Source organism: Petaurus breviceps, unplaced genomic scaffold (assembly GCF_028583685.1).
Source record: "Petaurus breviceps papuanus isolate PSGF00001 unplaced genomic scaffold, PetGlider_PUasm1.0 76, whole genome shotgun sequence".
Taxonomy (NCBI): Eukaryota; Metazoa; Chordata; class Mammalia; order Diprotodontia; family Petauridae; genus Petaurus; species Petaurus breviceps.
Genome location: NW_027186473.1, coordinates 43,316,659 through 43,334,899, shown reverse-complemented (window position 1 = coordinate 43,334,899; position 18,241 = coordinate 43,316,659). Strand labels below are relative to the sequence as shown.

At 40.2% G+C, this 18,241-nt stretch overlaps 1 protein-coding gene across 2 annotated transcripts in view; it reads left to right on the top strand.

Moving 5' to 3' along the window:
* Positions 1–18,241, top strand: part of MGAT4D (MGAT4 family member D) — a 129,730-nt gene that overhangs the window by 73,416 nt on the left and 38,073 nt on the right. For both annotated transcript variants that reach the window (XM_069105413.1, XM_069105412.1), the window contains one exon: positions 1,595–1,670. In XM_069105413.1, coding sequence (XP_068961514.1) covers positions 1,595–1,670 — 76 coding nt within the window. The remainder of the gene's footprint in view (positions 1–1,594; positions 1,671–18,241) is intronic.

Here is an 18,241-nt window from a genome sequence, read left to right as displayed (position 1 = left end):
ATATCAGTTTATTATATGCAGAAGAATAAGTTAGAACTTGAGTCCATTGTGGATAGCTAATACTGTCTTTTTATGTACATTATATATTGCTTCATGCAAGGATAATTCTAAGTTTCCTGACCTCAGAAGTCATTGGGTGTCCCCAAATCCTAGGAAGTAACAATCAGGCTGCTTTGAAATTATAGAGATTCCATAATAATTTCTAGCCCTGCTGGCACCATTGTTGTTAAAGCAGCAGGCAGCCATGCAATTCATTCGTTTAAAACATACTTGTGAAATGCTCCATGCCAGTTGCTGGGGGGCCTGGGGATTGATTGGAAAGGTAGGAGGTAGAGGACCAATGGCAAGGAGGATGAACATCAGGATGTAGTAGTGTTAGATTCTCAACTATGAGACAAATCCTGCTTATAAAGAATTACATATGGCTGAATGCAGGGAGAAGGAGAATTTTGGAGGGGGGTGGGTCCCAAGGAAAGGTAAACAGGTATCATGGACATGGAACAAGAAGAACAGATTCTATCCATCAGCAGCTGGTAAAGCTACAACTTCCAGCTCCATTGGCCAAGGCCTGACTAGTCATTGCATCCTGCATTTTTTTATTTATTTATTGCATCATTATGTATACTGAATCACTAGTACTGATACACATGATGTTTATATTTGAGCAGAGACTAGACCAGGAGAAACAGTATACCATCCTTCCTCCTTCTCCCCCCCCCCCCCCCCCCCCCCCCGCCACCCTTCTACCATGAAAGAAAAGGATTTTAAGTTTGTGTCATATTTTATGACCTGCTTTGGCATATGTTCTGTATGATGAAGTAATTTTTAATTCCATTGAAGCCCTTCTTAGGAAGGGTAGATATTTGTAAAAATTGCATAAATTATGCTGGCTAAAAAACTTGTTCACCTGATTTACCCCATTTAAATCCACCCATGTCAAGGTGCCATAAAAGTATATCTTTTAAGCATGATAGATTGCGGCAGATGGCATAGAAAGAACTATCTACAGTTAGATTAGTATGCACATCTATAGTAGCCCTAGGACTCTCTGCTAGGGGGCATCTTTCATAAGAATTCATACAGTTTATATAAAATGTATATAGACTGACAGTCAATAGAGAATTGGGCAGATAGCAAGATATGAAGCATTTTCTTTTACTCCAGGTGACAGCTTTCTTGGTCCTCTTGTACCTCATAAATATAGGAAAACCTTTTTTTCCCTTTTCACTCAATAATTACACTGGTAGGAAATGAATTCTGGTGGCTCCAAATGATAATGACTCATATTTATTATATGTAATAAATTAGAAGAACCTCAACAGGAAACAGAATAACGAATTAGAAGATCAGAGGAGTCTAGCTCATTGCTTCAAACCCCCCTCATTTTGTGGTGGTCGATGTTGGCTAAGTAAAGAAGACAGCGTCCTTTAGCACACAAAGATTTGCTAATTCACTTAACCTAGGAAGCACTTCCTCATAGTAACTGTCTTGAAGAGTTTGTCGATTCTTCTGATCCCTGAATTGTGTTTCATACATCATACCTTTAAAGAGTAATGGAAGAAAATATTAATGGAGATTTTATTGCAACCTTTAGGTGGAGGACCAAACAAAACCTGGATTACAGCTTCTTGATGCTGTATGCCCAAGATAAGGGCAAGTTTTACCTTCAGGTAAGGAGATATTACAAATCATTCCAGTAGGACCATTCACTTGAACAGAAGTCTATCAGACAGTTGTTCTATGGGGGGGGGGGGGGGTAGATGCTAAGATCAATCTCTGACTTGTCAAATCTCCCTTATTCCCTTACAGTTGTATGGGAGGATAAGATAAAGACTGGTATCATTATAATAGAAAGTAAAAAATGGCAAGTGCATATGTAAGAGAAGAAAATGCTGTATAAGCACTTTCTAGCTATGGAGGACCTGGGATAGATTCATGGAGGGAGCAGCCTGTGGACTGAGACTTGAAGGACAGTATAGTGTGTCAGTAGGCAGTAGTCAAGGCAAGGGCATTCCAGGTGTAAAGACTGGTGTGAATAGATATTCAGAGGGAGGAAAGTGTGTGCCATGTATAGGAACCATCCATTTTTTTCTGCATGAGATATAGCTAGGAAGGTTGGTACCAGGCTCTGGAGAGTCCCCTTTGTTTTGCTATAGCAACAATCATTCTTTTATATAGCTGATGATTCTTTTTATTATTTATTCATTTTTAAAATTTATTTTGCCTTTTTTCATTTGTTTATTTTGGCTATTTGATGTTTTTCCTTTTTGTTCAAAGTAGCTCCCAATTTGTTAATTTAGCTTGTCTTTAAAAACAAATAGATTCCAGTGATCATTTCTGTCATCTTTTTTGACCTGGTTGATCTATTTCTTCCCTAATTTTCAACATTTTGTCTTTTGTGCTCGTTTTGGGTTTGAGCATTGTGGTTTTCATACATGGAAATGAATGAGGCTGGTCATTGAAGAAAGTGGAGATGTTTTTTTGCTTAGAAGGTGAAATTGGTAAGCCTGATTCTTCCATTCCTGTGTAATGGGGTGACTCAATCAAAGTTTCCTTGGCCATCCTTATGTCTTCCTCTGTGACAGAAATACCATATTACTTCCTGACAACCCACAGCCAAGGGTCATAAGTTGGCATGATTCTGTTCCAGTACTGACAGTGTAGCTCCCAGATGGGGCAAGACCAGAGGATTGAAGACCTTGCTTCAAATAACTTCAGTTACTGCACCTACTGTGTACAAAGCACTGTGTTGAGTACTGGGGATTTTAGTGAAGCCCAAACTCAGTATGACTCCACAGGTGCAGGTTGTGGCCCCTTTAACAATTTTATAGAGTTGCAACTTCGAGAGCTGTGGTGTCTGCAGAATTCATCTCTATCTGGTCAGCATAGGGATGATCTCTTTTGAACGTAGATAGGCTGGTCCTTGGGCAGCATACCTAGGAAAATTTGAGGATAGAAGGAAGCTGGGGAGACCCAGGACTACCCCAGGGAAAAAGTGACCCCTGAGTGGAGCATTGGAGGTAGATAAAGGAGCCATGGATTTGTGGGAGGACATCCTACTTTTGGATAACTCTTATTGCTAGAGAGGAGCTGGAGTTTCCTTCCTTGAAACCTGTCCCCTTGGGTTTCTTTAGTTCTTAGGCTTCTGAAGCCAAGAACAAGTTTTAATCACTCTTCCAAAGGACAGCTCTTCAGATGCTTGAAAAGAGCTATCATGTTCCCCCAGGGTCTTCAACGGCGCCTCATAGGGCATGAATTTGAGCCACCCTGGCTGTTGTCCTCTGTACTCTGTCCAACTTATTGATGTCCTTACTGTTCTGCCTGGAACACAAGATGGTATTCAACGTGTAGTCTGATTTTGAGGATTGAAGGCAATAGGACTAACACTCTTCCTCTCTTGATTGCTTCACAGTACACAAATGACTGCATTAACTTCCTCTCATGTCCCATCACATATTTAATGCATGTTGAGTTTGCATTAAAATCTGTCCCCTCCCCTAGATCTATTTGAAGATGCAGTCTAGCCATACTTCCTCCTCTCTTCCCCACCTTGTAATTATGAGTTCATTTTTTTGAACACAATTATGAAACTTTACATTTATCTTAGCTTATTTATCCAGCATTCTAATCTGTTTTGGATCCTGATTTTGTGATTTGACTTGTGAGTTTTCTTTCTGAACTTTTCTACCCACAAAGGACTTATTACTGCATCAGATTAGATGACCATATTATATGATAATAAACATAACTAATAATACCAATAGCAATTCAAATTTTTACAATGTCTTTTTTTAGAGGGCTACAGCATACTTTCCTTATGACACTTCTTTTTTCAGATGAGGAGAGAGAGATGCAGAGGCTGACACTTTCCCAGGGTCAAATAGGTATTAATTATCAAGAATGGATTTGAACACAGGTCTCTTGAGTCCCAGTCCAGCAATTCTTTTCATGATACTATTATGTAGCTATAACAACTTGAAAGCAAGATTTGTTATAGACTGTATATTTTTTTCTTCTTTCTTTTAGTTTAATCATCTGTAGCTCAGTTCTTCCAGCTTTCCTTTCCCAGAAACTTCCACTTTGTCTTAATTCCTGACTACTTTGACCATTAACTGCCAATCTCTTTACCTTCACTTTCCTAAGAAGCGCAGTCCCCAAATAGTCAACTGAGAATTCCCAAAGAATAACGATCTTTTGAATGCGTGCCTGACTGGTTACTTCCCAATCATTCTAGTTTCAGTAAACATTTTGGTAACAAAAAATCCTCAATGCCCAGAGTGGTTATTTATTAACTGGTTTACAGTATATCCTGCATCCATTCTCACTGTACTGACTGGAGATATCTCGAATATTTTTATATTGTTGTAGAATTTTTTATTTAAATAGTGCTGGTTTGTCTTCCTGACTGGATTGTAAGCTGCATGATAGCAAAGATACTCCCTGTGAGATACACTTCTTTTTGTGCCTTCTGTGCCCAGTGTACACTCAGAAGTGTCAATATTTGATGACGGATTCACTCAGATTTGGAAGAAAGTAAAGCTACAGAGGGAGTTCTGGACATGTTGAGTTTGAGATATCTCTGGGACATGCAGTTTGAAATGTCTAATATGCCATTGGCGACGTGGAACTGAAGCTCAGGAGAGAACCTGGGCCTGGGGGAGTGGGCAGATAGGTAGCAGGAGAACTAGGGGAGAGGAATTATAAAAATCCAGAGAGGAGAGAGTACCCAGGATGAGAGAGTGGACAGCAGTGTCAGATGCAGCAGAGAAGTCAAGAAGGGTGAAAAGACCATCAGATTTGGCAAAGAAGAGACCATTGGCAATTTTGGAGATAGTGATTCAGCTGAGTGAGGACAGAAGCTGTATCATAAAGGGTTGAAGAATGAGTGAGAAGAGAGGAAGTAGAAGGAAAAAAAGAGATTTAAGACAATGGCTTGGGCGTATGGTAGTATCTAATAAAGGTTTTTTTTAAAGGGTAAGGGAGACTTGGAATGTTTGAAGATGGCAAGAAAGCAACCAGTAGCTAGGGAAAGATTGGAGATTTGAGAAAATTGAGGATCCAATTTATGCTCACAACAACCCTAGGAGGTACAGGAGGTATTATCTACGTTTTACAGTTGAGGAAGCTGAAGTAGATAGAGGTTAAGTGAGTTGCCCAGGCTCGCACAGCTTGGTTGTAGTTGTTTGTTTTTTTAATGCTTCACTTTTATTGTAGAACCCAAAATACAAAAACTCATTCTAAGGCTTCATATTGACATTACTGAATATAGTCCATTTTCTCCCTATGTCACACAGCTTGTTAAGTGTCACAGGCAAGATCTGAACCAAGGATTGTTATTAATATGCTAGCATAGAGTGTCAGTCCTTTGGTATCCTCCACGCTAAGAGATTTCTTCTTTCTTGAAATCTATGTTACTATAACCAAAAGAATAATACAAAATTTGAGTGTTGTACTTATATATTTTTAATTACATACAAATGGATTAAATCCTTTTAAATATCTTGTTTTTTATCCAGTCCTTCAACAAACATGTATTAGACACCTACAGTATGCCAGGCTCTGTAGTTAACACTAGGGAGAATAGGAGTTGGAATATACAAACTAGAAATTGGATCAACTCTTCTGCTATTGTTATCTCTTCACAGTGTGACCTCATCATTTGGATTGGGTGGGGCAGGGGGGATTGGGGAAGGGGCAATACATTTTTTAATAACCTCAGACATGACCACAACTTAAAAGAAAGAATTAAAATACACTCAGGGATTGACTGTTCTGCACTTAGTCCCCTTGAAGGTGAATAATAGAATAGTGTTGAGAAGGGGACAGTGTGATGAGTTGAAGGAACATCAGACTTAGGGTGATGAAAAACCTGGTTATCATGGAATGCAAGTCACCTAACCCTTAAGCCACCATCTCCTCATGTGCAAAATGGAGAAAATAATACTTGTATTCTTGTAATGTAATGCCAAGGAAAGGCAACTTCCCAAGGTTCAAAATACCAGCATAGGTGCTCTCCATTTTATTCAGTGACAAATTAAGAACAGAGAAGATCAAAATATGACATCATTCAAAATACAGCATTTACTAAGTGTGATTAAATAATCTCCAAGTACTACCCCACCCCAGGACCTTCCATTCATTCAATCAATTACAAAGTCCCTTTTCTAAATACTACTCCACCCCTAGGCTGTACCTTCATTTAGTCCATCACAAAGCTCCTCTTCTCAAATGGAGATTAGTTTCCAATCATAAGTAAAGTACATTCATTTGTTCAATCATAGGACACAAAAAGGTCAAAAGTTCCCCACTCCTGGATCACAAGTGAATCTACCCCAGAGTTACAACAAATTTAAGCACAGCACTTAATACCCAAATGGAGGTCTTTTCTTCATCTTGACACCTGAGGCAAGTTCTCAGCATCTTTGTTCCTAGGGAGACAAAGCTTAGCAAGGCCACAAGATACATTGCCAGTCTCTTCATTAATTCATCCTCTGTCTGCAGAACAGTCCTAGGACCCCTGAAAACATTAGCAAAACCCTCTCCCAGGATTTCTGTAAACATACAACAAGAAAATCCTTCTTCAGGGCTTCTGAACCAACAGAAGGGTTCCCAGACCCCTGCAACAACAGCACTGTCCTTCACCAGTGGACAGTATTCACTCTCTGTCTGCAGGACAGTCTCAGGAGCTCTGAACCAACAGCCAGGTTCCAGGACTTCTTCAACAACAGGACTGTCTTTCACCAGTGGACAAATCTGGCAAAACAACATCAAAACAGACAGACAAAGTACCAGGAAAACAGCCATGTCTCCTCAGTCCTTGGCAGCTCCGGGGTCAGGTCTCAAAAGTCCAGGGCAATTCAAAGTGGCCCTCAGCAATCCTCTCAGTCTCTCTCTGCCTCCACGAGGGTGCTGCTTCCAAAAAGTTCTTCTGCCTCTCTCTTGTGTCTCTCCAAATCTATGTCACCAGCTCTTCCCAGTTCAGCCCTCTCTTTTCATGTCAACAAGTCCATCCCACAGGTGGGATTAACAAGCTCTGGGTTTTAACACAATCAAACCAAAAACCAAGCCAATACAGGGGAATCTTTAAATGCCATTACTATTACAATTCTTTAGCTCAAAGAGTAAAGGAAAGCATGTTGTAAGACTTAAAATGCAAAAGAAAAGAGGTGTGATTATTGCTGTGTCTACTAGGGTCTGTTCTTTTTAAAAAATTTACTTGGCTTCATTAAATCAGCGTGAGATAGCAGTTGGAGTTGACCTGCTGTTGGTGTAATAATTAAAATTGGAGTTCCTATAGTGCTTTAAACTTTGCAAACTACTTTATAGCAACTCTAATTCGAGTCTTGAAACAGTACAAGGAGGTCAGGGCTGTTATTGTTGTTTGTCCTTTCCTCGAAGAGGACCAAAGTGAAGTTGTGATGTGGGATCCAGTGTAGTGGGTCCAGCTGGGACTGATCAAACCAGTATGAGCTCAGAAATCTCTATCACAGGTTGGGTACAAATAGTCTGTATGACCGTTTGGGAGGTAGATGTCTCTAAATGGGCATGTCTCATGTCTTTTTTTGAGCTATCACAATTTTACTTTGCTTCGAGAGCACAACTCCTTCTTTGATGCACGCATGCCATCCCAGGTGGTCCTGTGCCAGTGTCTTCCATGTCTCACAACTGATACCACAGTTCTTGGGCAGGTCAGTATTATAGGCTATCTATAGACAATACAATGGACTACATATTTAAAATTCTCCGATAAAGAAACCAAAGACCAGAGGAGTGGAGACATCCCCAAAATAACGGAGCTTGCCCCCTGGCACTAAGTGTCAGAGGTAGGACTGACTGCCCAGATCTTCTGGAATCCTTGCCTCTGTGCCATGCTGATGTCCAAATAAGCTTACTAGATAGACACTAGAATATTTTGCAAAAGGGCTTTTGAAACCGGGACACACCTTTCCTAAGCAAAGTATGGGCATAAATGAAGTATTTGGGCTTGTGTAGGTTGACTAAGTGGTATGATACAAATTAAGTCCTTCTATAGAATAACTGTGGCAGAATTCTGTAGGGACAACATAAAAACCTGTTGCACTTTTTCGAAGTCTCCACACCTGTGACACTTTTTATTAGCACCTAGACTTTCTTTTCCTAGCTCAGCAGACTAGCGGCAGACCAGAATTTCTGCTAACATTGTGTACTCCTAGGTACAGTGACCCTTTTACAAATGGACACTTTCCCTAATTTCAGAGATTTTAAATTTATTCATGCCTACAAACTTTTTCATACTAGATATATCTGGAGACTTTGAGCCGACACACTTTTACCTCCCAATAACTACCTCATATCTACTAGTACTCTTTTGAATTGTGCAGCACTTGATTAGTACTAATTACCATTTACCTTATAGTATCTTTTTTTTTTTTGGAGGGCAGTTGGGGTTAAGTGACTTGTTAAGTGACTAAAGTCACATAGCTAGTAAGAGTGTCAAGTGTCTGAGGCTTGATTTGAACTCTGGTCCTCCTGACTCCAGGGCTGGTGCTCTATTCACTGCTCCACCTAGCTGCCCCAAGTATCTTTTTTTTAAAAATCCAGGCACATAATTTCATCTGTGTAGGAAACTCCCTAATGTAGCAGCTTCTTCCACCATGGCACATTGATAACTTCTCAGTAATTTATCTTTAATAATCTTTCAGCATTGCTTGAAGCACTGACATGTTAAGTGTCTTGACCAACTATGGTCATGCAGCTAGTATTTACCAAAGGTAGGACTCGAACCCAGGTGTTCCTGAATTTGAGACCAGCTCTCTCTGTTGTCTCATGCTGTCTGTCTATCTATCTACATACCTATCTACCTACCATATCTGTCTACCTACATACCTACTTAACTATATCTATATATGTCTTCCAATCTAAAGAGAGAGGTATGAGAGAGAGAAAAAGAAAATGTGTGTGTGCATGCATATGTGTGCCTATGTATGTGTATGCAATATATATTTGTGTGCACATATATATGTATGTATATGGAGAGGAGGGAAAGAGAGAGACAGAGGAAGAGAAAGAGAGAGAGAGAAGAGAGAAGAGAGACAGAGAGTAAGCAACATAACTTAATTCATCTTTCTATCCCTATAGCACTTAGCACAGTAAAAAATGGCATAGAGAAATTTAGAATCTTAGGGCCTTCACTTCTTCCTTCTGGTGTTCACAGCTCTTCAGAACATAGCTTCCACCTGCCTTCTCAGTCTTGTTATTTCTACCTTTATATTTCTCCCTTTCAGAAGCCCTTTGCTCCAGACTGGACAATCAGCCTGAATCTTCACCCTTGAAGTGCAGTCCCTACTCAGCCGTGTCTTTCAGAATCATTATTTTCTTTACTGTTTTCCTTTTCCTCACTGTGTTACTTTCCTCTGTGAAACCTTCCCTACCTCCCCAGCTTGTTACTATTCTCTCCTTTTTCAATTTTCTTTATATTATACTTATCTGCAAACTTGCTATTCCCTGTTCTCCTCCCCAAGAAGAATGTAAAATCAGTAAGAACTAGAACTGGTTTGTTTTTGTCTTTGTACACCTAGTAGTGCCTAGCACTATGCCTGGAAAAATAGGTGCTTAATAAATGTTAAATTCAGTGGCAGGTGGGGGAGGCCAATTAGGAGTCTTTTGCCACATTCTAAATAGTATTATTCTTGGTGAGGTAGAAAATGACTTTCATCTCTTTTATTTCCTGGTGTGATGAACCATAATGTGCATAGCACAAAGGATGATGGATCTGGGGTCAGTGAACTTTTCAATTCAATTGTTTCTCATAAATATTTATAATAGAAAATTTTAATGTTCTATTTAGAGAGATTTTCCCCCCTCTTCAGGTACGGTCTTATTTATTCCCTAATCATAGCACTGCTTATTAAGGTTAATTGACAATGAAAACATATTTCCCTGTGCCCCCTCCCCAACCTGTGCTCTCTTGTCCTGTAGTTATGAGATAATATCTCATTTATTGTTCCTGAGGCTGTGTCTACATCAGACTTTAGAGTTTAAAATTATATTGAGATGTTGCCCTAGCCAGTGTGGGCAGAAATATCAGACAGTCCTGATAACTTCCTGATAACTGTCATCACAAAATTCTCAACATGTTAGCTTTTTTTTTTCTTTTTGCGTCTTAAAACTAAATTTTATATAAAACTAACCTACATTTCTCCTTGTACTGGCAAGGGAAATTTGATTCTTAATCCCCATGCAAGTACAAATGAAATATGAGAGGCTTTAAAGAGTGATTAGATATATTTTATATGATCAGAAACCTTTATGAAACGTGAGTTTCTAGAGACAGACCCTAATACCAAACTCTAACTGAGGTTTTCCTTAAAAAAGCTTTGCTTTAAAATTGCATGATTTGATCAATGATCTGTTTATCTGGGAAATTATTATTGAGTACCCACCATCTGTGAGTCCTCCTTACTAGACTGCTTTGGGGAATACAAAGACTAAGGCCTGGTCTCTGTGCTCACAGAACTTACAGGCTAGGAGAGATAGAAGAGGAACAGAGATCATTTCAGATAATATAATGTGAATGTGGAAGTCCAGTAAGAGAGAGGGGAGTCTTATTTTAGTTCAAAGTATGGCAAAATTACTCCCACCCTGGAGGAGAGAGAACTGGTCCCATGAGGCAGTCAGTGGAAATATGGTTGGATTTTGGAGTCAAAAGTTATCTTGATCAGAATTCAGGCACTTTCACTTGCCACCATTGCGACCTTTAACAATTCAGCTAGTATCTCTGGGCCTCAGTTTCCTAATCTGTTAATATGAGGGAGTTAGATGACATGGCTTCTAAAGTTTCTTCCAACAGTGGTCTCCTGAATCAAGGAAAGCTCCGGGAAAGAATTAATATTTGCTTCAAATTAAACAGGTGGTACTGCTAGGAAACAGGAGCACAAGAATAAGGAAGCAGGGGACATTTGTGGGGAATAGTGGGAGTAGCAGGTCTGGGTACCCTAGGTATACTGGTGGGGAGTAGTGTGAGATAGGCCTGGGAAGCTAGTTTGGAACCAACAAAGAGTGGGCCTTGAATCTGAGGCAGAGGAGTTTGGAGTGACTGTAGTTGGGAATCAGGAGCCTTCAAAGTTTGGGGATTTTTTGCTTAAGGAAAGGGAATGCCCAGAGGTACTTTTTTAGGAAAATTAATATGACAGTTATGTGTAGAATGGTTTGGAGGGAGGAAAGACTGAAGACAGGGAGACCAGTTGGGAAGCTACTATACATGTCTGGTGACAGGTCATGGCCTGAACCAGGGAAATGACAAGGAGGAAAAGGAGTCACTGCTCCTGGTGTCATAAGGTGGCATTGGCTCTAGGGCCAGAGGCCCTGGTTTCAGATCCCACCTCTGAGATATATATGGTGTGATGCTTGGCCAGTCACTTAATATCCTTGGGCCTCAGTTTCCTCATCTCTAGAATGAGATCATTAGATGGCTTTTGAAGGCCTTCCTGACTCTTAAAGCATGAGCCTGTGATCCTGTCCCATTGTGCTGTTCTTTGGTGGGAGAGCAGGAACCACCCCTCCCCCTGAAAACCAGAATGCAGTGGTTAGCGACGTGAACACCCCAGGAGACAATATGAGGGTCAAAGAATATGAATTTATCAGAGGCAAGGAGCATGTGACTAATTCTCATGCAAAATGGGTCAGAAATCTAGGTGGATCACAGCTTAAAATACCAGGCTAAAGGTTCATGGTTCAGGTGCTCAAGCCAATTTTGTCACAGCCCCATCATCCAGCTCTTGGATGTCAGTGAATCCTTAAACCAAGTTTGTTTTTGCCAGAGGCCTTCTTTATACAAACACACAAGTTATAAAGTCACCAACTCACCTCAGATGGTAAAAGTGCTTCAGCTGTGTGTTCTTGCTGTATTAGTAATTAGTCTTGATCAGTGAAAAATACTGCATGGTTATTTAAATTTTTTTTTCAATTAATTTGCTTTTTCCCTTTTCCATCCTCCCCCCCCAAAGGAAAACACAAAACAAAATAAAACCCTTGTAACAAATCACAGTCAAGCAAAACAATCCCCTTGTTGGTCATGTGTAATGTCAATTTGATATAAGATCTTCCCTGCCCATTAATAGGCCTCATATGGAGCCCATTAAGCTCCCACTAAGCTTGCTTAGGGGAGGCTTGCTTGTAGGAAGGCTTTCATACCTTTTGTTAATTTCTAATTAGGCACTGAATCATGAGGGTTCTGATGCCTTCTGGCTCTAAAAAGGGTATATATGCTCTAAGGTTAGCATTTTGCCTTGAGGGCTTAGTCATTGGAAAAGTATTCTTGTGATTTGACTAGATGAGACTCTGGGTGGCCATTAAGGAGCTCCCCCCACCACTTTGAAAAACCCAGATGTTGTGTAAGTATGGTAAGTATTTATGTAAGTAAGTATGCATTGCCTTGATCAGACAGTTGGATCTGTCTGTTGATTTGTGCTAATTTCTCAGATACTTAGAAGCCCTGTCTATTGGTCTTTATTTCTCTGCTTGTATTTTCTCTTTTTTCTTTGTCTGGATTTTCACTGAAGTTCAGGGTGCTGACTTTTCCCCTGAACTAATGAATGTAATTTTAAAAAGATTGCTGACCCCTTGAACAGCTATCTTTTCTGGTAAAGCAGATCTAAGAACCTGTGCTATCAGCCATCCTGGGGATGCCAGTGTGGTTGCTGCTACGCCATGTTAAAAAAAAGGCTTGGCTGCCACTTGGAGTGCAGGATCACAGATTGAGAGCTAAAAGGGACCTTAGGGTTAAATCAAAGTAGTCCAGACCCCCCCCCCCTTTTTTTTTTTTTCTTTTTGGAGGGGAAAATTGGGGTTAAGTGACTTGCCCAAGGTGACACAGCTAGTGTGTCAAATGTCTGAAGCTGGATTTGAACTCAGGTCCTTTTGACTCCAGGGCCGGTGCTCTATTTGCTGCACCACCTAGCTCCCCCTCCCCCCAACCCCCCAGAGGAAGAACCAGAATCCCAGAGTAGTGAAAGGATTTGCTCAAGGTTAGGTGGCACAGGGGACAAAGAACTAGGCCTGGAGTCAGGAAGATTCACCTCTATGAGTTCAAATCTGACCTCAGTTACATCCTAGCTGTGTGACCCTGGGCAAGTCACTTAACCCCATTTGCCTCAGTTTCTTCATCTGTATAATGAACCAGAGAAGGAAATGGCAAACCCCTCCAATATCTCTGTCACCCTATCTCCCAAATGGAGTCATGAAGAGTCAGACAGGACTGAAAAATGACTGAATGACAATAGCCCCACACAGGCAATAAATGACAGAGCTAGGGGTTCAGACTCAGGTCCTCTGACCCTTATGTCCAGGGATCTAGTCCCACTGTACCACCATAGCAGGGAATTAAAGGTTTCGTTTCCATTTTGGCCTTTTTCTTAGCATGTTTTATTATTGTTTCTGTTGATGATTGGTACTTTTATTTAACGGTGCGTAGAATGCTAGATTTGGAGTCAGGAAGACCTGCATTTGAATCCTGCCTAGATGCTTGCTAGCAGTAGGACTCTGAGCAAGTCCTCATCTTTCAGCCTCAGTCTCCTTATCTATGAATTGGGGAGAATAGCACTTACTTCCCAGGATTTTGATCAAATGGGATAATACATGCAAAGCACCATATAAATGTTCTCCAGTATTAGGTGATGAGGTTTCCCCAGCCCTTCTTGCTTACAAATGACACAGTACTGATTGGATCACTACAATGCCTAATCAAAAACAGATCCAAAGCCAGTCTAATGTTGCATAGTGGATAGAGCACAGGACTTGGAGTCATGGAGGCCTGAGTTCCAATCCTTCCTTACTAGCTGTGTGATCCTAAGCAAGTCACTTAACTCCCTATCTTTGTTTTCTCTGTACAAAATGATGGTAATAGTAGGACCTATCTGACAGGGCTGTTGCAAGAATCAAATGAGATAACATATGTGAAGCACTTGGGAAAAAAGTGTCATACGATCAATATTACTGTTAATGAGATTATATGGATAATATAATTAACAATATCAGGCATCTACATAATGTGTAAAATTTTTGAAACTTTACTTATATTTAATCAATTGAATAGGCACTATAGGTATTATCCCCATTATGCAGATGAGGAAACTAAGGCTGGGAAAGGTAAAGTGGTAAAATTCTCTTGGGTCTGGAACCTAGATAGGTAAATTGTGGGTTAAATTACCAGACAAAAGGCATAAAATGTGAGTAACATGGGTCTGAGCCCAAACAGAAAGTGCTGTTGTGAATAATATTTTGAGACAAAATTTGTCTTATATTTGTCTTATAAAAGGTATCTCAAAATTTTGTGCCATTTTAAGTTTTAATAGGGCAGTTAGGTGGCACAGTGGATAGAGTACCAGGTCTGGAGTCAGGAAGACTCATCTTCCTGAGTTCAAATCCTTACTAGCTGTGTGACCTTGGGTAAGTCATTTAACCCTTGTTTGCCTCAGTTTTCTCTTCTGTAAAGTGAGCTGGAGAAAGAAATAGCAAACCACTCCCATATCTCTTCCTAGAAAATCCTAAATGGGGCTTTGAAGAGTTGAAAATGACTGAACAAAATAAATTTTAATAGCTTTTGATAGAATTCAAAATCTTACATCGGTTTTGCACTATTAAAACTCAAAATGGCACTAAATTTTGGGTCATCCTATCTCTCTCTGCCTATAAATTATAGAATTCTTAACTTACCTAAAACGATGATAGTCTGGACTTAGGCTGAATGTGTTGGCCTTAGATAGTTTGTAAGAAGTCACAGAGCTAGTAAGTATCAGGGGTTAGAGTCAGATCCTGGTCCCCCTAGTCCAAGACTAGCCTTCTGTCCATTATAACACACTGCTCCCAGTCCTGTCCACTCTTCTCCTCTGCTTCCATCACGCTTGCCCCCATCACCTTACATTTAGAAACCTTACTGCTACCTTCATGTGTTGACCCACTAGATGGCCATCTCCCTCAACCCTGCCATTGATGTTCAGTGTTAAGACTCATTTCCAACGACCTTTTGAGCCCTAATTTTACCTTCTCATTAGTAACAGGCATTTAAAGTAAAATCAGGTCAGTTGATTTCTTCATGAGTGTCCTTCCTCCTAAAGACATGGTTTTGCCTCTGGTGGTCTTTAAGTGCCCAAAACCCCAGAAATGCTTCGATGTTACTCTTATGCATAATTCAGGTAAGTAATGTGTTTACTCTGTACTTCAAAGGATCCATGATCTTATTAGTGTTGGTTCTTGCTCCAGTGATGCAGATAATAACCCCTCTATGCTTACTCAACTGGTGTAATTCTTGTTCGTGTGTTTCTTTAACTTTCACATACAGGGGTCATTCAACACATTGGAAGTCTTCCTCTTATATTTCAATATTGCATGCTTGCAGTGACACACTTGGCCCTATTTATCTGTTATGCCACATCTTTGCTATTAACTGGATCACTTCCTTTTCCTGTTACATAATAAACACAATGATGACTTTTGTGGACAGATGAAAAAGAATTGGAAGCAGTCAGTGCAATCTATCTAGTGTTTGTTAGTGAGGGCAAAATAGAGACAGGCAGGGCCAAGGGAAGCCTTTCTGTAGATACTTTTCGAGTACATGGCAGATCTTGGAATGTTTATAAGTAGAGAGGAAGGTGAGGAAGGTACCTGGAGAAGAAGGTGCAAGAGTGTTGGGAATGGAAGCATAAGTCACTGTAGAAAGGGTGTAGAAGGAACAGAAAGGCATACAATGGGATTGGGCATAGGTAGAGGACTTAACTCTGGAAAAGGCAAAATGATTCTTGGAATCATAGAGTTTAGAAGAAGAAGAGACCTTGGAGATCACTAAGTACAATCGCTCTCATTTTAAAGATGACAGAATTGAGGGAGCGGCTAGGTGGCACAATGAATTAGAGCATGGGCCCTGGAGTCAGGAGGACCTGAGTTCACATACGGCCTCAGACACTTAACACAAAAACTAGCCGTGTGACCTTGGGCAAGTCACTTAATCCCAATTGCCCTCCAAAAAGCAAAAAAAAAAAAATTGAGAAATGATGTTACAAAGTTAGTATCAGAGGAAGGTCTTCCTGACTCCATGGCCAGCATTCTGTCTAGTATACCACACTACCTTCTTCATCTGAGATTCTAATAGTATAAAGAAGGCAATGATTGAAAAGCAAGTTGGGGATTTCTTCAAAATAATAAATATGAAAGACATTGACTGGGGCAGTATCCATTCAAGTTCATGCCCCAAAGCCATCTAAAGGTTGAATTATGCTTACAATTCTTGTGTTGGAGGGAGCACCCACATGAGTGATACCACAGTTTTGTGGAAGCAGTGAAATCGTGCTTTATGAACTATCAACACATACCGGGAATTCTGTTCCAAATATAAAACTAATAATAATGTGGGTAAATTTGCATCCTATCATGCCATGTATGCAAGTATCACTTTACCTAGGGGGTTTACCCATAGTGTTGGGGACTTCCCTAGATGTTATTATGTGGATTATATGAACATTATATAAGTATTATATGGATATTTATACATAATAGGTTGTTATAATTATGTTAATTATATTCTATCTCTTGGCATTATTATAAGGATAATCATGGAGCCTAGGTGCTGCCCATTGTTTCCCTCCTCTGACTACTACACAACTGATCCATGTTCTTTTCTAGTCATGGGTCCGTGTCTGATAATATCTTTTATATGCTTCTCTTCACAATTCCTTGCAATGCCATGCAACCCACTCACATCTTCTGTGCAACTCTCTGTGGCCATTTGGGTGACCCTCAGTGTTAACTCTCTGCAGGCTATCATATATCATAACTTCAAGCTACATAGCATTACTGTTAAGAGTTTTTCCCCCTGGCCTGGACGTCAGATTTTACTGGGTGAGGACTCTTCTAATGAGGAAGCTCCTTTCACAACCACTAACAGTCTTAATAAGTTGCCTAAAACACTAAAAGATTCTGTGATTGGCCACAGGTCACGGAGCATGTATATGTCAGAGGCACTTGTTCCCAGGCCTTTCAGACTCTGAGGCTAGCTTACTTTGCCACCTTGCTTCTCTTACTAGAAGAATATCATTATCTCTGTTGATAGTTGGGCTGAACTCTTTTAAAGTGACTATGGCTCTCAGTTAAGAGGTTTTGCATTGTTCCCATGCTTACTTTAATCAGCACAAAACTTTTATTTGCATCTTAGCTCTGCAGTCACTTAAGCTCTCTGGGACTCAGTTTCCTCATCTGTAAAATGAGAGTGTTGGAGCAGATGATATCTAGGTTCCTGAGATCTTTATATCTAGTATTTTGACCCCAAATAAGTCTGTAGTTATGAAATAACCCTCATGACTTTTACAAAAAGACAATGGAATAAGTCAGCAGAAAGTGCCTTTATTCCTCCAGGTATCACTTGTGTGCTGTAAGTAACAGGTAAATGTACAACACCTTTGAAATTCCTAGGGAGATGTGGCACAGTGGTTAAAAGACTGGGGCTGGAGTCAGAAAGACTCTTCTTCCTGAGTTCAAATCTAGTCTCAGACATTTACTAGCTGTGTGATCCTGGGAAAGTCATTTAACCCTATTAAAAAACTTCAGTTTCCTTGTCTATAAAATGAGCTGGAGAAGGCAATGACAAATCACTCCAGTATCTTTGCCAGGAAAACCCCAAATGGGATCAAGGAGAACTGAGCTTTTATAATATTGGCATATGCTCGGGTCTGCTAGGTGGTGCAGTGAATAGAGCACTGGCCCTGGGGTCAAGAGGACCTGAGTTCAAATCAGGCCTGAGATATTTAACACTTACTAGCCATGTGACTTAACCCCAATTGCCCTGCCCACCCCTCCAAAAAGCAAATATATATGTATAGGCATATGCAAGGACTTGTCATTATTCTTTTTAACCCCAGAAATAATTCTGAAACATCTTATCAATTTGAAACTCCAAAACTGTCTTCTGAAAATATAAGTGGTTGATTATCAAATGTTTTCTCTTCTCTGTTCACACTGAAGCAGATGTGCCTTCTGATCTGACATTAGGAACCTCTCATGGAAGGTGATTCATGTGCCTTAGGCATATCTTATAGAATGGTTCCACAACTCTGGAGCCTCAGAATTTTCTGAATCTCTTTCTTAAAGCTAATATCAGACAGAGGAGAGGAGCCAGTATTGTACTCCCCAAGCAACGTCTTCCTATACTTAGCCTTTTAAAGTAATGGATAGGGGTTACTTTACTCATTTAAATATAGGTCCACCTTTTTAAAGC